Source organism: Rhinoraja longicauda, chromosome 25 (assembly GCF_053455715.1).
Source record: "Rhinoraja longicauda isolate Sanriku21f chromosome 25, sRhiLon1.1, whole genome shotgun sequence".
NCBI lineage: Eukaryota > Metazoa > Chordata > Chondrichthyes > Rajiformes > Arhynchobatidae > Rhinoraja > Rhinoraja longicauda.
The window spans coordinates 3700712-3725951 of NC_135977.1; the positions used below are offsets into that span (position 1 = coordinate 3700712).

General features: G+C 50.4%; 1 protein-coding gene across 2 annotated transcripts in view; it reads left to right on the plus strand.

The window, feature by feature from the left end:
* Nucleotides 1-25240, plus strand: part of pi4kab (phosphatidylinositol 4-kinase, catalytic, alpha b) — a 137085-nt gene that overhangs the window by 72591 nt on the left and 39254 nt on the right. Inside the window, exons 30-39 of one of the 2 annotated variants that reach the window (XM_078421447.1) lie at nt 2505-2597; nt 3684-3840; nt 10007-10134; nt 11063-11221; nt 13025-13176; nt 16703-16810; nt 16897-17024; nt 21892-22050; nt 23083-23162; nt 24819-25012. In XM_078421447.1, coding sequence (XP_078277573.1) covers nt 2505-2597; nt 3684-3840; nt 10007-10134; nt 11063-11221; nt 13025-13176; nt 16703-16810; nt 16897-17024; nt 21892-22050; nt 23083-23162; nt 24819-25012 — 1358 coding nt within the window. The remainder of the gene's footprint in view (nt 1-2504; nt 2598-3683; nt 3841-10006; nt 10135-11062; nt 11222-13024; nt 13177-16702; nt 16811-16896; nt 17025-21891; nt 22051-23082; nt 23163-24818; nt 25013-25240) is intronic. The other variant, XM_078421448.1, reaches the window with a different exon arrangement.

Below are 25240 nucleotides of genomic sequence, written 5' to 3' on the forward strand. Positions count from 1 at the left end.
ACCGGTGTCAAAGGTTATGGGGAGAAGGCAGGAGAATGGGGTTAGGGAGAGATCGATCAGCCATGATTGAATGGCGGAGGAGACTTGATGGGCCGAATGGCCGTATTCTACTCCTATTCCTTATGACTTTATGAATAGGTTTTGTGTCGAGGCCCTTCTTCTGACTGAGAGTCAGGGGGAAAGGAAAACGACAGAGATATAACGGTGATATAGAGAGATACGGAGCAAATGAATCAAAGAAGTGCAGGAAAGCGACAATAGACAATAGACAATAGGTGCAGGAGAGGCCATTCGGCCCTTCGAGCCTGTACGCACCGCCATTCAATGTGATCATGGCTGATCATTCTCAATCAGTACCCCGTTCCTGCCTTCTCCCCATACCCCCTGACTCCGCTATCCTTAAGAGCTCTATCCAGCTCTCTCTTGAATCCATTCAGAGAATTGGCCTCCACTGCCTTCTGAGGCAGAGAATTCCACAGATTCACAACTCTCTGACTGAAAAAGTTTTTCCTCATCTCAGTTCTAAATGGCCTACCCCTTATTCTTAAACTGTGGCCCCTGGTTCTGGACTCCCCCAACATTGGGAACATGTTTCCTGCCTCTAACGTGTCCAACCCCTTAATAATCTTATACGTTTCGATAAGATCTCCTCTCATCCTTCTAAATTCCAGTGTATACAAGCCTAGTCGCTCCAGTCTTTCAACATATGACAGTCCCGCCATTCCGGGAATTAACCTGGTAAACCTACGCTGCATGCCCTCAATAGCAAGAATATCCTTCCTCAAATTGCACAAAACTGCACACAGTACTCCAGGTGCGGTCTCACTAGGGCCCTGTACAACTGCAGAAGGACCTCTTTGCTCCTATACTAATGATAAAGGAAACAGGCCATTGCTAGTTGTGGGCGGTGGAAGGAAAAGGTATAAATCTAGAACTTCTCCCCCTCCTTGCCCCACTGCAAATTCCCAAGGGGCTGCCGACACTGGCGTGAATTGAAGCCTTGAGACTAGAATCGCTTGTCCTTGGCAAGGCCGTCTAGAGTTGTGGTAAAACGCAGGTAAACAGAGTCTAGGCTCTCTGGTGTTAGACAATAGGTGCAGGAGGATGCCATCCGGCCCTTAGAGCCAGCACCGCCATTCAATGTGATCATGGCAGATCATTCTCAATCAGTACCCCGTTCCTGCCTTCTCCCCATACCCCCTGACTCCGCTATCCTTAACAGCTCTATCCAGCTCTCTCTTGAATGTATTCAGAGACTTGGCCTCCCCTGCCTTCTGAGGCAGTTGCCAACTGAGAGTTTAGAGTTGCTAAACAAATTGCAGGTCGGGCGTGAGGGGAACGACAGTCTGCCTTTATGAAGTGAATGTCGCCATCTTGTGGCAGGCGAGAAAAGCCATAGCTGGGCACAAAGTGCTGGAGTAACTCAGCGGCTCAGGCAGCATCTCTGGAGGTCAGACCGAAGAAGGGCCCTGATCTGAAAAGTCACCTTTCCTTTGCCTCCAGAGTTGCTGCCTGACCCGCTGAGATGCTCCAGCACTCTGTGTCGTCCGTCTTTGATATAAACCAGCAGCTGTAGTTCTTTGTTTCTCCAAGAAAAACTGTGGCCCCAGTTGAAGGTTATAAAGAAGATGCAATGAAGTGAAGATGCTGGTTTAGAAAAGAAAAGGACACAATGTGCTGGAGTAACTCAGTGGGTCAGGATAGGTGAATAGGTGACGTTGCAGGTTAGGACTCTTCTTCTGATGAAATGGATCCAAAAACATGGTCCATTCACATTCTCTGGAGATGCTGCCTGACTCATCGAGTTACTCTAGCACTTTATGTCACCGTTTGAAGTTGACAAGGACTCTTTGTTGATCCAGGGGCATTTGACATCTAACAGCTCCCAATCCGTTAGGTTACTGCTACACGATCACAGGGTAGATTGAATATAATTAGTGGCAAAGAGTGGTTGTGAAAATTGCATTTATTAAAAATTGATTTGGAAAAGTCAGAACAATGTTGTATCTTGTATCATTCTTACAGCAACAAATAGAACAAAATGATATTCCCTCTGAACAAATTTCCTTTTCAAAACACAAACTTGCAGAGTTCTTCGAGCAGTTTTTCTTGCTCCAAATCATAGAACAAAGGTTGGCACAGCGGTACGGTTGCTGCCTCACAGCTAAAGAAATTGTCTTCCGTCCCTCTGACTGATTCTAAGCCCTTTGAGCTGGCAGAAGCAGCTTACACCACATGCAACACCTTGACAACGGACACAAAATGCTGGAGTAACTCAGCGGGGGGACAGGCTGCATCTCTGGAGAGAAGGAATGGGTGACGTTTCGGGTCAAACCCCTTAAGACTCCACCCGAAACGTCACCCATTCCTTCTCTCCAGAGATGCTGCCTGTCCCGCTGAGTTACTCCAGCTTTTTGTGTCTATCTTCGGTGTATAAGCAGTTCCATCTGCAGTTCCACCCTGCACATTGTAATACCGTTCGTGTTATGTCCACCTGCCTGCAGATTACACAGCTGAACGAGAGGCCTGCGTGTGTGAAGAAAGACTATTCCAATTTCATGTCATCCCTTAACCTCCGCAATCGTTCTGCGGGAGAGGTACGTGCAGCTTTTCAACGTGATCCTTTTGCCTTGTCTTTTACGTCTGCTCAGCGTTTCATGAAGCCGGAGTATGCAGCCCGGTGGCGCGGCGGTAGAGTTGCTGCCTTACAGCGCTTGCAGCGCCAGAGACGCAGGTTTGATCCCGACTGTACGGAGTTTGCACGTTCTCCCCGTGACCTGTGCGGGTTTTCTCCGAGACCTTCGGTTTCCTCCCGCACTCCAAAGACGTACAGGTGTGTAGGTTAATTGGGTTATAAGTGTGAATTGTCCGTAGTGTGTGTAGGGTGATGTTAATGTGTGGAGATCACTGGTCAGTGAGGACTCTGGGAGGCCACTCCGGACTGTCAAAGCAGCCACAGCCAGACATAAAAACAACTTTTTTTTCCACGAGCAGTAGCTCTGCTCAACAGCCAAAAGTCTTAATGTTTTAATGTTCTGAAGAAGGGTCTCGACCCGAAACGTCACCCATTCCTTCTCTCCTGAGATGCTGCCTGACCTGCTGAGTTACTCCAGCATTTTGTGAATAAACTAGTTCACTAGTCGGCATGGACTCGGTGAACCAAAGGGACTGTTTCCAAGCTGTACCTCGAAAGCTGTACCTCGAAAGCTGTAAGCTCGAAATCGGCGGCACGGTGGCGCAGCGGTAGAGTTGCTGCCTTACAGCGAATGCAGCGCCGGAGACTCAGGTTCGATCCTGACTACGGGCGCCGTCTGTACGGAGTTTGTACGTTCTCCCCGTGACCTGCGTGGGTTTTCTCCGAGATCTTCGGTTTCCTCCCACACTCCAAAGACGTGCAGGTGTGTAGGTTAATTGACTGGGTAAATGTAAAAATTGTCCTTAGTGGGTATAGGATAGTGTTAGTGTGCGGGGATCGCTGGGCAGCGCGGACCCAGTGGGCCGAAGGGCCTGTTTCCGCGCTGTATCTCTAAATCTAAATCTAAAAAACTAGAACTGAGGTGAAGGATAACAAAGGCAAAGTTGTTGCATTCTGCGTATGTCGTCGGTCGGTGTTCCAGTGATTGTGCTACTGGTCGTGTTATCCGGCATCTTGCTCCATTTCAACATTTCCCTCTTCCCTGCAGGTGTCGGGAATGATCCAGTTCTCCGAAGCGACCGGCTGGCAGACTGACCTGAACAAGATCATAATTAAAAAACTGATGGAAGCCCTGGATTCAGTCAAGTCCGAAGCCTACACGCAGTCCATGTTCAATCTCACAGCCCTGCTGATCCACAGGGAGGGTGAGGAATAGCCCCGTTATAAGTTCACAGCATGACAGTAATACCATTACATTTATAGATTCGATTATCGTAATAAGTTGATCTCTACTGGAGAGCTACCAGACATTAGAACAGAGAGAAATTAAAGTGCAGGAAGGAACAGCAGATGCTGGTTTAAACCGAAGGTAGACACAAAAAGCTGGAGTAACTCAGCGAGTCAGGCAGCATCTTTGGCAGCCAAAGAATCACATCTTGTGGCTTAGCTGTTTTGTAAGAACAGAAGGACCTGTCAGTGTCACCGAGTAATCATAAGATCATAAGTGTAAGAAAATAACTGCAGATGCTGGTACAAATCGAAGGCATTTATTCACAAAATGCTGGAGTAACTCAGCAGGTCAGGCAGCATCTCAGGGGAGAATGAATGGGTGACGTTTCGGGTCGAGACCCTTCTTCAGACTGATCATAAGTGATAGGGGTAGAATTAGGCCATTTGGCCCATCAAATCTACTCCACCATTTAATCATGGCTCATCTATTTCTCCCTCCATTCTCCTGCTTTCTCCCCGTAACCTCTGATACCCGTACTAATCAAGAATCTATCTCTGCCTTAAAAATATCCACTGACGTGGCCTCCATGGCCTTCTGTGGCAAAGACTTCCACTGGTTCACCCCATTCAGAGACTGTTATAAGCCCCTCCCTCGCCCTGCTTTTGGTAAGGCAGATCACTGTTCCATTCTACTGCTGCCTGCATACAGGCAGAAACTAAAACAGGAAAAACCGGTTTCCAGGGTTATATATAAATGAGGTCGATGAGGCCTTCCAGGACTGCTTTGACACAACTGACTGGCAGATGTTTGAAGACGCGGCAGAAGGCAATATCAACGAATACACAGACTCTGTCTTAGGCTACATAAGTAAGTGCATCGATGATGTGGTTCCAAAAGCCACCATCTGCACTTACCCAAATCAGAAACCCTGACGGGTCGGACGGGAAATCCATGCTAAACCTAAAGCACGGACTACTGCCTTCAACTCAGGCCACCTCAACGCCGACAAGGCAGCCAGATATGACCTCCGGGAGTCCATCAGGAAAGCCAAGAGAGACTACAGAAACAAAGTGGAATCTAACTACTACAGCTCGGACTCCAGACGCATGTGGAGTGGATTACGCTGCGTCACAGACTACAACGGGAAAAACAGGAGCACTGTTCAGCCTAGTGCATCGCTCTCGGACGAGCATAACACCTTTAACGCCCGGTTTGATGCAGACAACACAGCGCCCACCATGAGTCCACAGGTGTGCAGGGGGACTACCACACTGTCCTTACAAATGTCAGACGTGAGGCGGTCCTTCAAAAAGGTCAACGACCGCAAAGCTCCAGGGCCGGATGGTATTCCAGGGCGTGTGCTGATCAACTGGCAGGGGTGTCCACCAACATCTTCAACCTCTCTCTGAGTCAGTCTGTGGTTCCCACCTCCTTCAAAGCATCCAACATCGTTCCTGTTCCAAAGAAACCAGCGATCTCCTGTTTAAATGACTACCGTCCTGACATCAGTCATCATCAAGTGCTTCGAGCGACGAGTGAAAACTAGCATCAGCTCCTCACTCCCTGACACCTTGGACCCTCTTCAGTTTGCATATAGACCAAACAGGGCCACGGACGATGCCATCGCCATGGCAATACATACTGCGCTCACCCACCTGGACAAAGGAAATACATATGTGACAATGCTCTTTATTGACTACAGCTCGGCATTCAACACTATTATTCCCTCAACACCCGTCCCCAAGCTCCTTGATCTTGGACTGGAAACCTCCACCTGCGGATGGATATTCGATTTCCTGACGGGCAGACCCCAGGTGGTGAGAATTGGCAGCCACACCTCTTCCTCACTGATCCTCAACATAGGCACACCACAGGGCTGTGTGCTCAGTCCTATATAGACAATAGACAGTAGGTGCAGGAGGAGGCCATTCGGCCCTTCGAGCCAGCACCGCCATTCAATGTGATCATGGCTGATCATTCTTAATCAGTACCCTGTTCCTGCCTTCTCCCCATACCCCCTGACTCCGCTATCCTTAAGAGCTCTATCCAGCTCTCTCTTGAATGCATTCAGAGGATTGGCCTCCACTGCCTTCTGAGGAAGAGAATTCCACAGATTCACAACTCTCTAACTGAAAAAGTTTTTCCTCATCTCAGTTCTAAATGGCCTACCCGTTATTCTTAAACTGTGGCCCCTGGTTCTGGACTCCCCCAACATTGGGAACATGTTTCCTGCCTCTAACGTGTCCAACCCCTTAATAATCTTATACGTTTCGATAAGATCTCCTCTCATCCTTCTAAATTCCAGTGTATACAAGCCTAGTCGCTCCAGTCTTTCAACATACGACAGTCCCGCCATTCCGGGAATTAACCTAGTGAACCTACACTGCACGCCTCTCCTCTCCTGTACTCCCTGTTCACACACGACTGTACTGCTAAGCACAGCTCAAACATCATCCTAAAGTTTGCTGTCGAAACGACCATCTTGGGCCTCATCACAGACAACAATGAGACGGCCTACAGAGAGGAGGTAAAGGCTCTAAACAGCTGGTGCCAGGAAAATAACCTCTCTCTCAATGTCAGCAAAACTAAAGAGATGATCGTGGACTACAGGAGACAGCAGGGGGAGTGGACACCTCATCCACATCGGTGATGCTGAGGCTGAAAGGGTCAGCAGCTTTAAGTTCCTCGGTGTGCACATCACTGAGGACCTTTCCTGGACACTGCACACGGACACAATAACAAAGAAGGCCCGCCAGCGGCACTTTTTCCAGAGAAGACTGAGGAGGTTTGTCATGAACGCCAGCATCCTCACAAACCTCTACAGATGCACCATCGAGAGCCTGCTGAAGGGCTGCATTACAGTCTGGTACGGGAACTGTTCTGCCCACAACCACAAATCACTACAGAGAGTGGTGAAGACGGCACAGCACATCACTGGCAACTGTCTCCCGGCCATTCAGGACATGTTGTACCGGCGGTGCCTGCGGAAGGCACGCAGCATCATCAAGGACCACAGCCACCCAGTACATGGGCTGTTCTCCTTGTTACTGTCAGGCAGACGTTACAGGAGTATGGCTGAGCATACCACCAGACTAAAGAACAGTTTCTACCATCAGGCCATCAGGCTTCTGAACTCAAACACATTTCACATCATACATGTTGATTATTTTTAATATTGTCTTTTTACCTATTTTAATATTGTCTTTTTTCCTTACTAATGTCATTTTTATCTTATTTATCCTTGGGATATTACTGCTGAGGTGACCCGTTGTCTTGTCAAATACATTTCATTGTATCGTTGACCCTGTGCCAACTTGCACATGACCCCAAAAAAATTATTAATTAATTAAGAAATTCTTCCTCGTCTCCTTCCGAAAAGAACGCCCTTTAATTGTGAGGCTGTGCCCTCTAGACCTGGACTCTCCCACTAGTGGAAACATCCTCTCCACATCCACTCTATCTAAGCCTGTCACTATTCTGTACGTTTCAACGTGGTTTTCCCCCTCATTCTTCTAAACTCCAGCGAGTACTGTCAAACGGTAATTTATTACCCATGAGGAGTCAGGAGGGGGTGCAAAACCCTCAGAGAAAACCTAGTTAAAGCGGAGGAGTTAAGTGAAAATCATGCTTTTGTTGTAATACAGAAAAGAATTATGGAGCTTTGCATTTTACTGATGTCAATAGACAATAGGTGCAGGAGGAGGCCATTCGGCCCTTCGAGGCAGCACCGCCATTCAATGTGATCATGGTTGATCATTCGCAATCAGTACCCCGTTCCTACCTTCTCCCCATACCCCCTGACTCTGCTATCCTTAAGAGCTCTATCTAGCTCTCTCTTGAATGCATTCAGAGAATTGGCCTCCACTGCCTTCTGGGGCAGAGAATTCCATAGATTCACAACTCTCTGACTGAAAATGTTTTTCCTCATCTCCGTTCTAAATGGCCTACCCCTTATTCTTAAACTGTGGCCCCTGGTTCTGGACTCCCCCAACATTGGGAATATGTTTCCTGCCTCTAACGTGTCCAACCCCTTAATAATCTTATAAGATCCCCTCTCATCCTTCTAAATTCCAGTGTGTACAAGCCTAGCCGCTCCAGTATATTCCAGCCAACAGGAAGACGAACTTTTCTTCCTTGTAAATCAGCAAGATTGACACTTCGAGCCAAGCGCTGTCTTTAATTAATAGCGTCTCCCTGCAATAGCTGAGCTTTGCATCAGTGAAGGGCAGCCGCCTCCGAGGTTCAGTCTGAGTTAATGCTGCCATTTAACAGAGCCAGTGATGAGTTCTGCAGTTGTTTAATCTACAATGGTGGAGCTTTCCGTGATCAATAATTGCAGCAATATGTGCCGTGTTGGTTACAAACTGCGTTATTTCCCCACTAATGTTTCTTGCCACATAACTGTCTTGTCGTCCATCTGGGATTGAGCGGGATAATTAAGTTGCACGTGCACATGTCATTAAGCTGGCAGGAGTGGGGAGAAAGATTCATGAGGATGTTGCCAGGGTTTGCGGGCCTGAGCAATCTCAGGGAGAGGTTGGACTTTTTCCCCCCGTGAAGCACAGGAGGCTGAGGGCTGCTGGAGTAACTCAGCAGGTGAGGCAGCATCTCAGGAGAGAAGGAATGGGTGACGTTTCGGGTCGAGACCCTTCTTCAGACTGATGTCAGGGGGGGCGGGACAAAGGAAGGATATAGGTGGAGACAGGAAGATAGAGGGAGATCTGGGAAGGAGGAGGGGAAGAGAGGGACAGAGGAACTATCTAAAATGGGAGAAGTCGATGTTCATACCGCTGGGCTGCAAGCTGCCCAGGCGAAATATGAGGTGCTGTTCCTCCAATTTCCGGTGGGCCTCACTATGGCACTGGAGGAGGTCCATGACAGAAAGGTCAGACTGGGAATGGGAGGGGGAGTTGAAGTGCTCGGCCACCGTGAGATCAGTTTGGCCAACGCGGACCGAGCGCAGGTGTTCAGCGAAGCGATCGCCGAGCCTGCGCTTGGATTCGCCGATGTAAATAAGTTGAATCTAGAGCAGCGGAAGCAATAGATGAGGTTGGAGGAGGTGCAGGTGAACCTCTGTCTCACCTGGAAAGACTGTTTGGGTCCTTGGATGTAGTTGAGGGGGGAGGTAAAGGGACAGGTGTTGCATCTCGTGCGGTTGCAGGGGAAAGTGCCCGGGGATGGGGTGGTTTGGGTAGGAAGGGACGAGTGGAACAGGGAGTTACGGAGGGAACGGTCTCTGTGGAACGCAGAGAGGGGAGGGGATGGGAAGATATGGCCAGTGGTGGGGTCCCGTTGTAGGTGACGGAAATGTTGGCGGATGATTTGTTGGATTCGCTGGCTGGTGGGGTGGAAGGTGAGGACAAGGGGGATTCTGTCCTTGTTACGAGTGGGGGGAGGGGGAGCAAGAGCGGAGCTGCGGGATGTAGAAGAGACCCGAGTGAGAACCTCATCTATAATGGAGGAGGGGAAGCCCCGTTTCCTGAAGAATGAGGACATCTCTGATGCCCTAGTGTGAAACACCTCATCCCGGGCGCAGATGCGGTGTAGACGGAGGAATTGGGAGTAGGGGATAGACTTTTTGCAGGGGACCGGGTGGGAAGAAGTGTAGTCCAGATAGCTGTGCGAGTCAGTGGGTTTATAGTAAATGTCCGTCACTAGTCTGTCTCCTGTGATGGAGATGGTGAGGTCCAGAAACGGGAGGGAGATGTCGGAGATAGTCCAGGTATATTTAAGGGCAGGATGGAAATTGGAAGTGAAGTGTATGAAGTCAGTGAGTTCTGCATGGGTGCAAGAGGTAGCACCAATGCAGTCGTCGATGTAGCGGAGGTAGAGTTCGGGGATGGGGCCGGTGTACGCCCGGAACAGGGATTGTTTGACGTACCCGACAAAGAGGCAGGTGTAGCTAGGGCCCATGCGAGTGCCCATAGCTACGCCTCTGGTTTGGATGAAGTGGGAGGAGTCAAAGGAGTTACAGTGCACTGTGTTTACACACTCTGTTGTGCTGTTGCAAGTCAGAATGTCATTGTTCTATCTGGGACACACGACAATAAAACTCTCGACTCCTAACTATGACTGGAAATAATGTAGTGTGATGTAATGTAGTGTAATGTGTGCGTGTTTTGTGCTCTGCCTCCCCGCAGTTTGTGACCCACAGCTCCTTCACCATCTGTGCTGGGCCCCTCTACGCATGTTCACAGCAATGGGGATGGAGACCGCAGTCGCCTGCTGGCAGTGGCTGCTGGCTGCAAAGAATGGCATCGAAGTGCCGGTCAGTGTGGCACCTGGGTGGGTGGGCGGGTGGGTGAGTGTGGGTGTGGGTGGATGGGTGTGGGTGGGTGAGTGTGGGCGGGTGGGTGAGTGTGGGCGGGTGGGTGAGTGAGGGTGTGGGTGGGTGGGCGGGTGGGTTAGTGGGTGAGAGTGGGTGGGTGGGCGGGTGAGTGTGGGCGGGTGAGTGTGGGTGGGTGAGTGTGGGTGAGTGGGTGGGTGGGTGAGTGGGTGGGTGGGCGGGTGAGTGTGGGCGGGTGAGTGTGGGCGGGTGAGTGTGGGTGGGCGGGTGGGTGAGTGTGGGCGAGTGGGTGGGTGTGGGCGGGTGGGTGGGTGTGGGTGGGTGTGGGTGGGTAGGTGGGTGTGGGTGGGTATGGGTGTGGGTGAGTGGGTGGGTAGGTGGGTGTGGGTGGGTGGGTGAGTGAGGGTGTGGGTGGGTGGGCGGGTGGGTTAGTGGGTGAGAGTGGGTGGGTGGGCGGGTGAGTGTGGGCGGGTGAGTGTGGGTGGGTGAGTGTGGGTGGGTGAGTGTGGGTGGGTGAGTGGGTGGGTGGGCGGGTGAGTGTGGGCGGGTGAGTGTGGGTGGGTGAGTGAGTGGGTGGGTGGGCGGGTGAGTGTGGGCGGGTGAGTGTGGGTGGGTGGGTGAGTGGGTGGGTGAGTGTGGGTGATTGTGAGGTGTGTAGGTGAGTGGGTAAGTGTGGGTTTGTGAGTGAATGCGTGGGTGGGTAACTGGGTGGGTGTGGGTTTGTGAGTGGGTGGGTGTGGGTGAGTGTGGGTGGGTGTGGGTGAGTGGGTGGGTGAGTGTGAGTGGGTGAGTGTGGGTTTGTGAGTGTGGGTGGTGGGCGGGTGGGTGAGTGAGTGGGTGAGTGAGTGAGTGAGTGGGTGAGTGGGTGGGTGGACTCTGAAGTGACGCTGACGGATGCTGTCATTTGCAGTTCATGCGGGAGATGGTGGGGGCCTGGCAGATGACCACGCAGCAGAGGATAGGCCTTTTCTCCGAAGAGAAGCGAGAAGCTGACCCTCTGGCAGCCTCCGAGGAGAGCCAGCCCATCCCCTGTCCCCCAGAGGTGACGCCCCACCACATCTGGATAGAGGCAAGTGCCAGAGGACGGGCCTTTGGGTTGGGAGGGGGAGAGTTTAAAGGGGAGTTAAGAGACGAGAAGGCAACACCACCCTGGGCAACACCACCCTGGGCAACACCACCCTGGGCAACACCACCCTGGGCAACACCACCCTGGGCAACACTACCCTGGGCAACACCACCCTGGGCAACACTACCCTATCCTGGGCAACACCACCCTGGGCAACACTACCCTATCCTGGGCAACACCACCCTGGGCAACACCACCCTGGGCAACACCACCCTGGGCAACACCACCCTGGGCAACACTACCCTGGCAACACTACACTACCCTGGGCAACACTACACTACCCTGGGCAACACTACACTACCCTGGGCAACACTACACTACCCTGGGCAACACTACACTACCCTGGGCAACACTACCCTGGGCAACACCACCCTGGGCAACACTACCCTGGCAACACTACACTACCCTGGGCAACACTACACTACCCTGGGCAACACTACCCTGGGCAACACCACCCTGGGCAACACTACCCTGGCAACACTACACTACCCTGGGCAACACTACCCTGGGCAACACCACCCTGGGCAACACCACCCTGGGCAACACCACCCTGGGCAACACCACCCTGGGCAACACCACCCTGGGCAACACTACCCTGGCAACACTACACTACCCTGGGCAACACTACACTACCCTGGGCAACACTACCCTGGGCAACACCACCCTGGGCAACACTACCCTGGCAACACTACACTACCCTGGGCAACACTACCCTGGGCAACACCACCCTGGGCAACACCACCCTGGGCAACACCACCCTGGGCAATAACACCCTGGGCAACACTACCCTGGCAACACTACACTACCCTGGGCAACACCACCCTGGGCAACACCACCCTGGGCAACACCACCCTGGGCAACACTACCCTGGCAACACCACCCTGGGCAACACTACCCTGGCAACACTACACTACCCTGGGCAACACTACACTACCCTGGGCAACACTACACTGCCCTGGGCAACACCCCTACCCTGGGCAACACCCCTACCCTGGGCAACACTACCCTGGGCAACCCTACCCTGGGCAACACCACCCTGGGCAACACCACCCTGGGCAACACTACCCTATCCTGGGCAACACCACCCTGGGCAACACCATCCTGGGCAACACCATCCTGGGCAACACCACCCTGGGCAACCACCCTGGGCAACACCACCCTGGGCAACACCACCCTGGGCAACACCACCCTGGGCAACACCACCCTGGGCAACACCACCCTGGGCAACACCACCCTGGGCAACCACCCTGGGCAACACCACCCTGGGCAACACCACCCTGGGCAACACCACCCTGGGCAACACTACCCTGGTCTTCACGTGTAACGCTACGTGCAGTGCAGGCACGATGGCAGGAGGCTGACGGGTGACTTTGCCTTGCTGGTTATCCATAAAGGTGCCCTTGAAGAGGAAGCCAGATGAACACAAAACCAACACGTGATGACTGGCTGTAACTAAAGGGCAGCTCTCTGTGGTTTGGCCGGCAAGCTGCTGGAAACCCATTGATATTGTATAAATTGTAAGGCACCCGATGTTATCAAAGCAACCACAAGTTGTTATTGCATGACTGACTTGGCCCAAGGTCAATGGCATTGCATGATCTTTAGACAGCATGTCCGTGTTTTCTCAATGCAGTTCACACCTTTGTACTAGCAAAGACTCCATTGCAGATTAGATTTAGACATTCCTTTACTGTTACCACAAGCACACTTATTGCACGCCTTCATTCTTATGCACCTCTGCTTTAGTTTCTGGTGCAAAGGTTTGAGATTGCCAAGTACTGCAGTGCGGACCAAGTGGAGATCTTTGGAAGCCTTCTGCAGCGCTCCCTCTCGATGACCGTCGGTGGGTCGAAGGGGATTTTGAACAGACACGTGGCTGCCATCGGGCCAAGATTCAAGTACGTGCTCTTCAAGCGGAGGTTAGAGATACGGCGCACAAACAGGCCCATCGGCCCACCGAGTCCGCACCGACCCGCGATCCCCCCACACCAACACTATCCTACACACGCTCGGTACAATGTACACTTATACCAAGCCAATTAACCTCCGAGATCTTCGGTTTCCTCCCACACTCCAAAGACGTACAGGTATGTAGGTTAATTGACTGGGTAAAATGTAAAAAAACCATCCCTAGTGTGTGTAGGATAGTGTTAATGTGCGGGGATCGCTGGGCGGCACGGACTCGGTGGGCCGAAGGGCCTGATTCCGCGCTGTATCTCTAAAAAAAATCTAAAAATCTACAAGCCTGTCAGTCTTTGGAGGGTGGGAGGAAGCCAAAGATCACGGAGAAAACATAGGCAGGTCATGGGCAGAACGTGCAAACTCTGTGCAGACAGCACCCGTAGTCGGGATTGAACTCTGGTGCTGTAAAGCAGCAAGACTATCTTAGATCGTCTTTACTGGCTTTACCTTGCACTCAGCATTATTCCCTTATCGTGTATCTGCACACTGTGAGCGGCTCGATTGTAATCACGTGTTGTCTTTCCGCTGACCGGTTAGCGCGCAACAACAGCTTTTCACTGTACCTCGGTACACGTGACAATAAACGAAGCTGAATCTAAAACTGAGCTCTAGTGCAGTGCCACGGACAAATCCTTTCTTTCTTTCTTTTCAAATCTTTTTATTAAATTTCAACAAAAAAAAAAGCATAACAGTGATAGTGATACATAGGGATCAGGATTACATTAACAACAAATGTAGCCTTAACTCAGATCCTGGGGGGACAGGGCTTTCTCCATCGCTGCTCCCACCCTATGGAACTCACTACCCCAAACCATCAGAGACTCCTCCTCACTCACCACATTCAAAACATCGCTGAAGTCTCACCTGTTCAGCACTGCCTTCAACCACTGACCGTCACCTCACCTTCTGTCTCCTTTTTCTGTTCGTTTACTTATTTATCGATTTATTTTCTTCTCTATGTTCTAATAATCCCTGTAAAGCGTCTTTGAGTGAAAAGCGCTATATAAATATTATTATTAATATAAATCCAGTTTCAAAATACATATAGGGTATAGACCTCCCAGTCTCTGTGTAATTATAGATAAAAGGTTAAAAGAGAACTTATATATATATTTTTTTTTTACAGATAAAAATTAAAAAAATTAAAAATAAAAATTTACCCCCTAAACTAAAATAAGCAAACAAAAAACCCCAAAACAAAACAGAATCTGGGCTGCAAAAAAAAAATGTCAACAGTTTAGACCCCTGTTTGTCGTTAAATCTGTTCCACCAAATAAAGGTAAAAAATTATTATAACGGCTGGAGAGGGAACAACTTATATTGTGTGAAAATATTGAATAAAGCTTCCCCAAGTCCTATCAAATTTAATCGAGGGTTCAACAATATCACTCCTAATTTTTTCTAAATTTAAACATGATATCGTTTCAGAATACCAATGGAGTGTGGTGGGAGGATTAGAGTCTTTCCATTTAAATAAAATAGATCTTCTGGCAATTAATGTAGTAAAAGCAATCAACCGACGGGCTGAAAGGGACTACAATTCCCGTGTCTGGGGTCTGAAGAAGGGTCTCGACCCGAAACGTCACCCACTGCTCCTCTCCAGAGACGCTGCATGACCCGCTGAGATACTCTAGCATTTTGTGTCCGTCTTCTAGTGCGGTGCCAACGTGTACCGTGGCAAAACTGCACGTAAAAAAATACAGTGGTGTCGGCTCACGAACATGCCACTGGAATTCGTTCAGACCTAGTTACGGTGCAGTAGACAATAGACAATAGGTACAGGAGGAGGCCATACGACTCTTCGAGCCTGCGCCGCCATTCAATGTGATCATGGCTGATCATCCTCAATCAGTACCCCTTTCCTGCTTTCTCCCCATATCCCTTGATTCTGTTAACCCTAAGAACTAAATCTAACTCTCCAGTGAAATGGCCTCCACTGCCTTCTGTGGCAGAGAATTCCACAGATTCACAACTGAAAAAAAAAATCCTCATCTCAGTCCTAAATGACCTACCCCTTATTCTTAAACTGTGACTTGGTTCTGGACTCCCCCAACATGGGGGACATTTTTCCTGCATCTAGCCTGTCCAATCCCTTAAAAATTGTATATGTTTCTATTAGATCCCCTCTCATCCTTCATGCTCAGGGATACTTTAATTACACCTGAGGGAGCAGTGAAGGCCTTAGTTGGGTGTCCCCATTGGAAGGTTTAGTTTAGTTTCGAGATACAGCGTGGGCTACCTCCCAGTGGCCTTGTTTCTATCCCACATCCCAAAGACGTGCGGGTTTGGAGGTTAATAGGCCTCTGTAGGCGCTTAAAGATAGCGGAGTCAGGGGGTATGGGGAGAAGGCAGGAACGGGGTACTGATTGAGAACGATCAGCCATGATCACATTGAATGGCGGTGCTGGCTCGAAGGGCCGAATGGCCTCCTCCTGCACCTATTGTCTATTGTCTGTAAAATGGCCCTTCGTGTGTCGGGAGTGGATGGGAAAAGTGTTCGGTTTAGTTTATTGTCACGTGTACCGAGGTGCAGTGAAAAGCTTTTGTTGCGTGCTAACCAGTCAGTGGAAAGACAATACATGATGAGTTTAGTTTAGAGATACAGCGCGGAAACAGGCCCCTTCGGCCCACCGTGTCCGCGCCGACCAGCGATCCCTGCACACTAACACTGTCCTGTGCCCACTTTTTACATTTTTTGTAAATTTTTACATTTACCACGCCAATTAACCTTACAAACCTGCACGTCTTTGGAGTGTGGGAGGAAACCGAAGATCTCAGAGAAAACCCACGCAGGTGACGGGGAGAACGTGCAAACTCCGTACAGACGGCGCCCGTAGTCAGGATCGAACCCGGGTCTCCGGCGCTGCATTCGCTGTAAGGCAGCAACTCTACCGCTGCGCCACCGTGCCGCCCACCTGCCGATTAGAAACAAGCTATTTACAGTTTGTCGATATATGATAAGGGAATAACATTTGATGCAAGATAAAGCCAGCAATGTCCGATCACTGGTGTGAGTGGGTGAGCGATGGTCAGTGGGCCTAAGGGCCTGCTTCCATACTGCATCTCTCAACTAAATAGTTTGGGTATTTGGTTCAGAGATACAACGTGGAAATAGGCCCTTCGGCCCACCGAGTCTACACTGACCAGCGATCCCCCATACACTAGTTTTATTCTGCACACGAGGGACATTTTACAGAAGCCAATTAACCGACAAACCTGTGCGTCTTTGGAGTGTGGGGGGAAACCGGAGCAAACGGGGAAAACCCACGCGGGTCATGGGGAGAACGTACAAACTAAGCACAGGCAGCACCCGAGGTCAGGATGGAACCCGGGTCTCTGGCGCCGTGAGGCAGCAACTCTACTGCTGCGCTACTCCAATAATACGTGGAGAGGTGTTACAAGAAGCATTGACCAGCCACTGAGTTCTTGCGGATCTAACGGCTCTAATGTTTGCTCCTCCAGGTTATTGACTCTCGGGCTCGCTCTGCTGCATGCTGACGTGATCTCCAACACCACAATCCGGAATGTCCTGAGAGAAAAGGTCTACTCCACCGCCTTTGACTATTTCAGGTGACCACGTCCATCTAGCTCGACTGTTTCTGTCTTTCTGTGGTCCGTCAAAAGCAGTCTGATTTCACCCTTTCTAATTCTTTCAGCGTTGCGCCTAAATACCCCACTCAGGAGGAGAAGAGACTGCGGGAGGATATCAGCATCATGATCAAGTTTTGGACGGCCATGTTCTCCGATAAGAAATACCTCAATGCAAACCAACTGGTCCCTCCAGGTAAGGAACAAAAGTAAAGCTTGGACCCGGGGTGGCATGGTGGCACAGCGGGCAGAGTTGCTGCCTTACAGCGCTTTCAGCGCCGGAGACCCGGGTTCGATCCTGACTACGGGCGCTGTCTGTACGGAGTTTGTCCATTCTCCATGTAACCTACCTCGGGATTCAACCGGGGGCCACGGTCTAAGAATAAAGGATAAAGGGGAGGCCATTTAAAGCTGAGGTGAGAATTCAAGGAGCAGAATCAGGCCATTCTTCCCATCAAGTCTGCTAGATGCAGGAAAAATGTTCCCAATGTTGGGCAAGTCCAGATCCAGGGGCCACAGTCTTGGAATAAAGGGGAGGCCATTTAAAGCTGAGATGAGAAAAAAACTTTTTCACCCAGAGAGTTGTGAATTTGTGGAATTCTCTGCCACAGAGGGCAGTGGAGGCCGATTCACTGGATGGATTGAAAAGAGAGTTAGATAGAGCTCTAGGGGCTGGCAGAGTCAAGGGATATGGGGAGAAGGCAGGCACGGGTTACTGATTGTGGATGATCAGCCATGATCACAATCAATGGCGGTGCTGGCTCAAAGGGCCAAATGGCCTCCTCCTGCACCTATTTTCTATGTTTCTAACCCGCGTGGGTTTTCTCCGAGATCTTCGGTTCCCCCCCCCCACACACACCAAAGACGTGCAGGTATGCAGGTAAATTGGCCTGGTGTATGTAGAAATTGTCCCTGGGTAGGAAAGAAGTGCAGATGCTGGTTTAAATCGAAGATAGACACAAAATACTGGAGTAACTCAGTGGGACAGGCAGCATCTCTGGAGAGAAGGAATGGGTGACGTTTTGGGCTGAGTCTGAAGAAGGGTCTCTCTAGGACGACAGGTCCTAGACTCAGAATTAAAGGACGTTCTTTTAGGAGGGTGATGAGGAGGAATTTCTTTCGTCAGAGGGTGGTGAATCTGTGGAATTCTTTGCCACAAAAGGCTGTGGAGGCCATTTCAGTGGATATATTTAAGGCAGAAATAGATTCTTGATTAGTACGGGTGTCAGAGGTTATGGGGGGGGGGAAGGCAGGAGAATGGGGTTAGGAGGGAGAGATATCAACCAGCCATGATTGAATGGCGGAGTAGACTTGATGGGCCGAATGGCCTAATTCTGGACCTATCACTGACGATCTTGTGATCTTGAAGGGTTGTGAATGTGGCTAACTGGCAGGCTCTGAGAAGAGAAATTAGTTTAGCTTCTTAAGATCTCTTCAGATCCATCTCCGACCATGACTTTGATCCCTCTCCAGAGTGCATCCTCTTCCAGTGCAGCGTGTTTTCTTTGCGGCTGTGTTTCGGCAGTCCTGTGGGAGACATGCGCAACATTAAAAGCAAATATATAAATAGGCGTCATTAATCAGACATTCAACCAGCCTTTCCATCGGGTACCTGCCCAGTCCATGCTCATTCATGAAGAACAAAAATGATTTTATCACAAAATGCATTCATTTTCTGTTTGGTCTTGAGGCACTTTAAGCAGCATGGTTTACGACATGCCTATTTTTATCCCTAACTAATTCAATTTTGTGAGATTCCATTAAAAACCAAAGAGGAAATGTAGTATGATTATCCACAAATGCCTCTCTCATTCTTTCCCTCTCTTTTTCTCTCTCTCTCTTTTTCTCTCTCTCTCTCTCTCTCTCTCTCTCTCTCTCTCTCTCTCTCTCTCTCTCTCTCTCTCTCTCTCTCTCTCTCTCTCTCTCTCTCTCTCTCTCTCTCTCTCTCTCTCTCTCTCTTTTTTCCCTCCCTCTCCCCCCTCCCCCTCTTTTTTTTCCTCCCCCCCCTCTCTTTTTTTCCTCCCTCCCCCCCTCCCTCTCTTTTTTTCCTCCCTCCCCCCCCTCTCTTTTTTTCCTCCCTCCCCCCCTCCCTCTCTTTTTTTCCTCCCTCCCCCCCCTCTCTTTTTTTCCTCCCTCTCCCCCCCTCCCCCTCTTTTTTTCCTCCCTCCCCCCCTCCCTCTCTTTTTTTCCTCCCTCTCTTTTTTTCCTCCCTCTCCCCCTCCCTCCCTTTTTTTCCTCCCTCTCCCCTCCCTCTCTTTTTTTCCTCCCTCTCTTTTTTTCCTCCCTCTCTTTTTTTCCTCCCTCTCCCCCTCCCTCCCTTTTTTCCTCCCTCTCCCCCTCCCTCTCTTTTGTTCCTCCTTCTCCCCCTCCCTCTCTTTTTTTCCTCCCTCTCCCCCTCCCTCTCCCCCTCCCTCTCTTTTTTTCCTCCCTCTCCCCCTCCCCCTCTTTTGTTCCTCCCTCTCCCCCTCCCTCCCTTTTTTTCCTCCCTCTCCCCCTCCCTCTCTTTTTTTCCTCCCTCTCCCCCTCCCTCTCTTTTTTCCTCCCTCTCCCCCTCCCTCTCTTTTTTTCCTCCCTCTCTTTTTTTCCTCCCTCTCTTTTTTTCCTCCCTCTCCCCCTCCCTCCCTTTTTTTCCTCCTTCTCCCCCACCCTCTCTTTTTTTCCTCCCTCTCCCCCTCTCTCTCTTTTTTTCCTCCTTCTCCCCCACCCTCTCCTTTTTTCCTCCCTCTCCCCCTCCCTCTCCTTTTTTCCTCCCTCTCCCCCTCTCTCTCTTTTCCTCCCTCTCCCCTCTCTCTCTTTTTTTCCTCCCTCTCCCCCTCTCTCTCTTTTTTTCCTCCCTCTCCCCCTCTCTCTCTTTTTTTCCTCCCTCTCCCCCTCCCTCCCTTTTTTTCCTCCCTCTCCCCCTCCCTCCCTTTTTTTCCTCCCTCTCCCCCTCCCTCTCTTTTTTTCCTCCCTCTCCCCCTCTCTCTCTCTCTCTCTCATTGTCCCTGGTGTGTAGGATAGTACTGGTGTACGGGATGATCGCTGATCGGCACAGACTCGATGGGCCGTACCCTGTCTCTGTGCTGTATCTCTCAAGTCTAAATCTATTGAGATGGTACACAATCGTCTTCTCGGACCAATAATCACTAAAGTCTAGAGTCAGAAGTGCCAGTGATAACTCGAGACCTCTGGTGTAACTTGGTTTCTCTCCCTTCTTTGAATTCTGGCCAGGATCTCTTCGGGAGCTGATGTTTTAGACCAGGCATGTTGAGCAAATCCTGTGGTGCAGTTGTGGGGAGGGAAACTGGCCAACTTTCCCTGTTGATGTGGTTCTCACTAGGGCTGGTGTTGGCTCACACTGCCAATGACGCCTTGACATTCATGCTTTCTTGCAGTCCTTGCCTGCCCTCAGTTTAGTTTAGTTTAGTTTAGAGAAACAGGTCCTTTAGCCCACCAAGTCCGCGCCAATCAGCGACATTAACATGACCATACACACCAGGGACAATTTCTACACTCAACAAGTAAACCTGTACGTCTTTGGAGTGTGGGAGGAAACCGAAGATCTCGGAGGGAGGGAGGGAACCCACATAGGTCACAGGGAGAACGTACAAACTCCGTACAGACGGCACCCGTAGTGGGGAACGATCCGTGTCTCTGGCGCTGCAAGTGCTATAAGGCAGCAACTCTACCGCTGCGCCACAAAGCCGCCCATCGCCATTTGATTTTCAGTTTCAATGTAATATTACTTGACCCATGGAGAGACAGAATAGGTGACGTTTCGGGTCGAGACCTTCTCCGAACCGAAACGTCACCCATTCCTTCTCTCCAGAGATGCTGCCTGACCCACTGAGTCACTCCGTCTTCTTGTGCCTAGCTTCGGTTTAAACCAGCATCTGCAGTTCCTTTTTCCACTACTTAACCCAAGTTAGCTCCGTTTAACTCGAACTACTGTACCAACCCCTCGCAAATCCCGATTCAGATTCTTTTATTGTCGTGTACACAGGCTGAATGAAATTCCTTGTTGGCATGAATCCGAGTCTCAGCTGGATAAGACCAACACACGGTGTATATGGAAGTGCAGTGGGCGGCACAATGGCACAGGTGGTAGAGCTGCTGCCTCTCAGCGCCAGAGACCCGGGTTCCATCCTGTCCGTGTGTGGAGTTTGCACGTTCTCCCTGTGACCGCGTGGGTTTCCTCCGGGCGCTCCGGTTTCCTCCCACGTCCCAACGCCGTGCGCGTTTGTAGGTTAATAGACAATAGACAATAGGTGCAGGAGGAGGCCATTCGGCCCTTCGAGCCAGCACCGCCATTCAATGTGATCATGGCTGATCATCCACAATCAGTACCCCGTTCCTGCCTTCTCCCCATACCCCCTGACTCCGCTATCCTTAAGAGCTCTATCTAGCTCTCTCTTGAATGCATTCAGAGAATTGGCCTCCACTGCCTTCTGAGGCAGAGAATTCCACAGATTTACAACTCTCTGACTGAAAATGTTTTTCCTCATCTCCGTTCTAAATGGCCTACCCCTTATTCTTAAACTGTGGCCCCTGGTTCTGGACTCCCCCAACATTGGGAACATGTTTCCTGCCTCTAACGTGTCCAACCCCTTAATAATCTTATACGTTTCGATAAGATCCCCTCTCAACCTTCTAAATTCCAGTGTATACAAGCCTAGCCACTCCAGTCTTTCAACATAATGGGATAAGGAGGCAAAGTTAGATCAGCCATGTTTGAAGGGAGGAAACCGAAGATCTCGGAGAAAACCCACGCAGGTCACGGGGAGAACGTACAAACTCCTTACAGTGCAGCACCCGTAGTCAGGATCGAACCTGAGTCTCCGGCGCTGCATTCGCTGTAAAGCAGCAACTCTACCGCTGCGCTACCGTGTTGTTGCTTGCGAGCGGAGCACCAAGGCACATTCCTTGTAGGCGTACATACTTGGCCAATTAACTTATTCATTCATTCGTTCGTTCATCGCTCATACTCTCTTGCCTTTGAAAGAAAATTGAGTTACTGCTGTGTTATGGTGGTACAAGGGAGAAATGCTGGCCTTAAACTTAACGCGTGGAACACTGTTCCTCAGAGAACCAGGACCCCCCTGTGAATACCCTGTCTGCACTAATTGTGGCCGACTCGCGGAACAACCTTGACATCACGGTTGGGTCCCGGCAGCAGTCTGCGCAAGGCTGGATCAATACCTACCCACTCTCCAGTGGAATGTCGACCATCTCCAAAAAATCAGGTGACGTGCCGTTTACATCTCGATGTTGGAAGTGCGTTTGGCTTGGCTTGCCCCTCCCAGCATGCTCACCTGCTCCCCGTGCTGTCGACTGGCCCCTGCCGTCTAATTATCCCATCGCTGTCCTACCCTCCACCCTTAGTCCCTGCACTGCGGACGGCCTGACTGTAAATCACATCTACAGGTGCCCCTCAGCTTCCGATGGGGTTCCGTTCCGAGAAACCCAATCGAAAACACAAAAGTATTGTAAGTCGAAATGCATCGTAACACACGCGATCACGCTACGGGTCGCTGCCTTTTATAGACAATAGGTGCAGGAGGAGGCCATTCGGCCCTTCGAGCCAGCACCGCCATTCAATGTGATCATGGCTGATCATTCTCAATCAGTACCCCGTTCCTGCCCTCTCCCCATACCCCCTGATTCCACTATCCTTAAGAGCTCTATCTAGCTCTCTCTTGAATGCATTCAGAGAATTGGCCTCCACTGCCTTCTGAGGCAGAGAATTCCACATTGCACCATGGCAAAGTCGAACTATCGCGAGCCGAAGTATCGTGGGCCGGGCAGCACCTGTAGAGTTTTCTCTCCGACTGGATAGCACGAGCGTTTCGCTGTGCACCCCGGTACACCTGACACTGATAAACTCAACGCAACTCTGCATCCTGGTCTCGTAACGTGTGTGATTATCACATCCTGCGATCACTGCATGCGTAGACGCCGATTAAATATATTTTCTTCGTATAATTCCGTATTTGTTGCTCCCCTTTGCAAAGGTGGCTGGGATTAGCATTATTTTTAAAGAGCAGATTTTTAAAAATAAATTGTCTTTGCTTGGCTTTCTCTCACAGCATGGCTTTCTGTCCTTGATGGTGTGTCGTGTTACCTGGTAGCTGCGGTCTAATTAAAGTCACACAGTGTTATTAACAATCTTAAATTAACGTGCTCTGTGTAGGGTGTGCCTGAGGAAGGCCGGTGCACGACATTGTTCAGTTCCTAAGGCGTAACCTGATTAAAATCTTCCACTATCTCCCAACTAGGCTTGTCAAAGAAGACCAACAAAGGCACACAACTGCACAAGTACTACATGAAGAGACGCACCCTTCTCTTGTCCTTGTTGGTGAGTTGTCGATCAAAGTGATGGAGAGGCAGAGCAGTGCCGTACGCGCCCCAGTTCATTAAGCCACATCCCTCAATGGCCGAATTGCAGTGCCAAAGCCAGCAATATGGTAGACACAAAATGCTGGAGTAACTCAGCGGGTCAGGCAGCATCTCGGTAGATGCATGGCACGGTGGCGCAGCGGTAGAGTTGCTGCCTTACAGCGAATACAGCGCCGTCAGAGACTCGGGTTCGATCCTGACTACGGGCGCCGTCTGTACGGAGTTTGTACGTTCTCCCCGTGACCTGCGTGGGTTTTCTCCGAGATCTTCGGTTTCCTCCCACACTCCAAAGACGTACATGTTTGTAGGTTAATTGACTGGGTAAATGTAAAAATTGTCCCTAGTGTGTGTAGGATAGTGTTAGTGTGCGGGGATCGCTGGGCGGCGCGGACTCGGTGGGCCGAAGGGCCTGTTTCCGCGCTGTATCTCTAAATCTAAATCTAAAAAATCTAGAAGGAATGGGTGATGTTTTGGGTCGAGACCCTCCTTCAGAATGATCATATGGTCATCAGTGATAGGAGCAGGATTAGGCCATTCGACCCATCAAGTCAACTCCGCCATTTAATGATGGCTGATCTATCTCTCCCTCCTAACCCCATTCCCCTGACTCTCCGCAGAACCCCTGACACGGGTACTAATCAAGAATCTATCTATTTCTGCCTTTAAAATATCCATTGGCTTGGCCTCCACTGCCTTCTGTGGCAAAGAATTCCACAGATTCACCACCCTCTGACTCAAGAACTTCCTCCTCATCTCCTTCCAAAAGGAGCGTCCTTTAATTCTGAGCCCAGAGCCCTAGACTCTCCGATGAATGGAAGCATCCTCTCTGCATCCACTCAATCCAAGCCTTTCATAATTGGAAATATTACTACTAAAGATAGACACAAAAAGCTGGAGTAACTCAGCGGGTCAGACAGCATCGCTGGAGACAAGGAACAGGTGGCGTTTCGGGTCGAGACCCTTCTCCTCGACCTGAAAGCTCACCTTTGTTCAATAGTTAGAGTAGAGTTTTTCCACACAAGTGGTCCTTTGAGGGCCATTATCGTGGGTAGTCAGTTGTATGCACGGGTTATGCCATTTCCCCATCGTCAATCAGTCAGATGTGAGGGAGAAAAAGGATGGGTGACGTTTTGGGTCGGAACCAAAGATACTAGAGGACCACTCCGTTCAAATCGACTATACTGAAGTGTAGTACGCAAAGGAGCCATTTTAGTAAGCAAAACCTGCCGCTCGCTCTGCCACTCGCAGTGTAATCAGTGTTTTGGGGGAACAGTGTGTGTGATGATACCATAAAAATGCAGAATATATCTCATCTATCAATTCACAGGTTTTTGTTATTTTTCTTTTAAAATGTCTCTGCAAGTTTCTGCCGACTAAAATGGCGCCGTGACGTGCGACGGTTTTTAGGGTCGAGTGGTCTATCTTGTTCCTCTAGTATCTTTGGTCGGAACCCTTCTGCAGATTTGTAGGATGATTGGTTTCTGTAAATGGCCCCTAAGTGTGTCGGATGCAAACGTGTGTGAACGGGAGATCAGCTGTTGGGTGTGGACCGAGCGGCCTGCTCCCACACCGCGTCACGGAACTAAAAGTGATTCCTTTCTTTTTCGATACGTAGGCGAGTGAAATCGAACGTCTCACCACATGGTATAACCCTCTCTCAGCCCCTGAGCTGGCAATGGACCAGGCGGGTGAAGCCAGCATTGCAAATTGGAGGTCCAAGTACATCAGCCTGAATGAGAAGCAGTGGAAGGATAATGTTAACCTGGCCTGGAGCATCTCTCCGTACCTGGCCATACAACTACCTAGCAGGTAATCGACCCTCACGCAACACAGCGTCTCCATATTATGTCCTACTAGACGGGCATGGACCTGTTGGGTCCAAACCTCTCCTGCATTGGTCTAGCACTGCCCCCCTCCCCCCACTCCCCCTCCCCCCTCCCACTCCCTCCTCCCACTCCCTCCTTCCACTCCCCTCTTCCCCTCCCCTCTTCCCCTCCCCCCACTTCCCCTCCCCCCCCTCTTCCCCTCCCCCCCTCT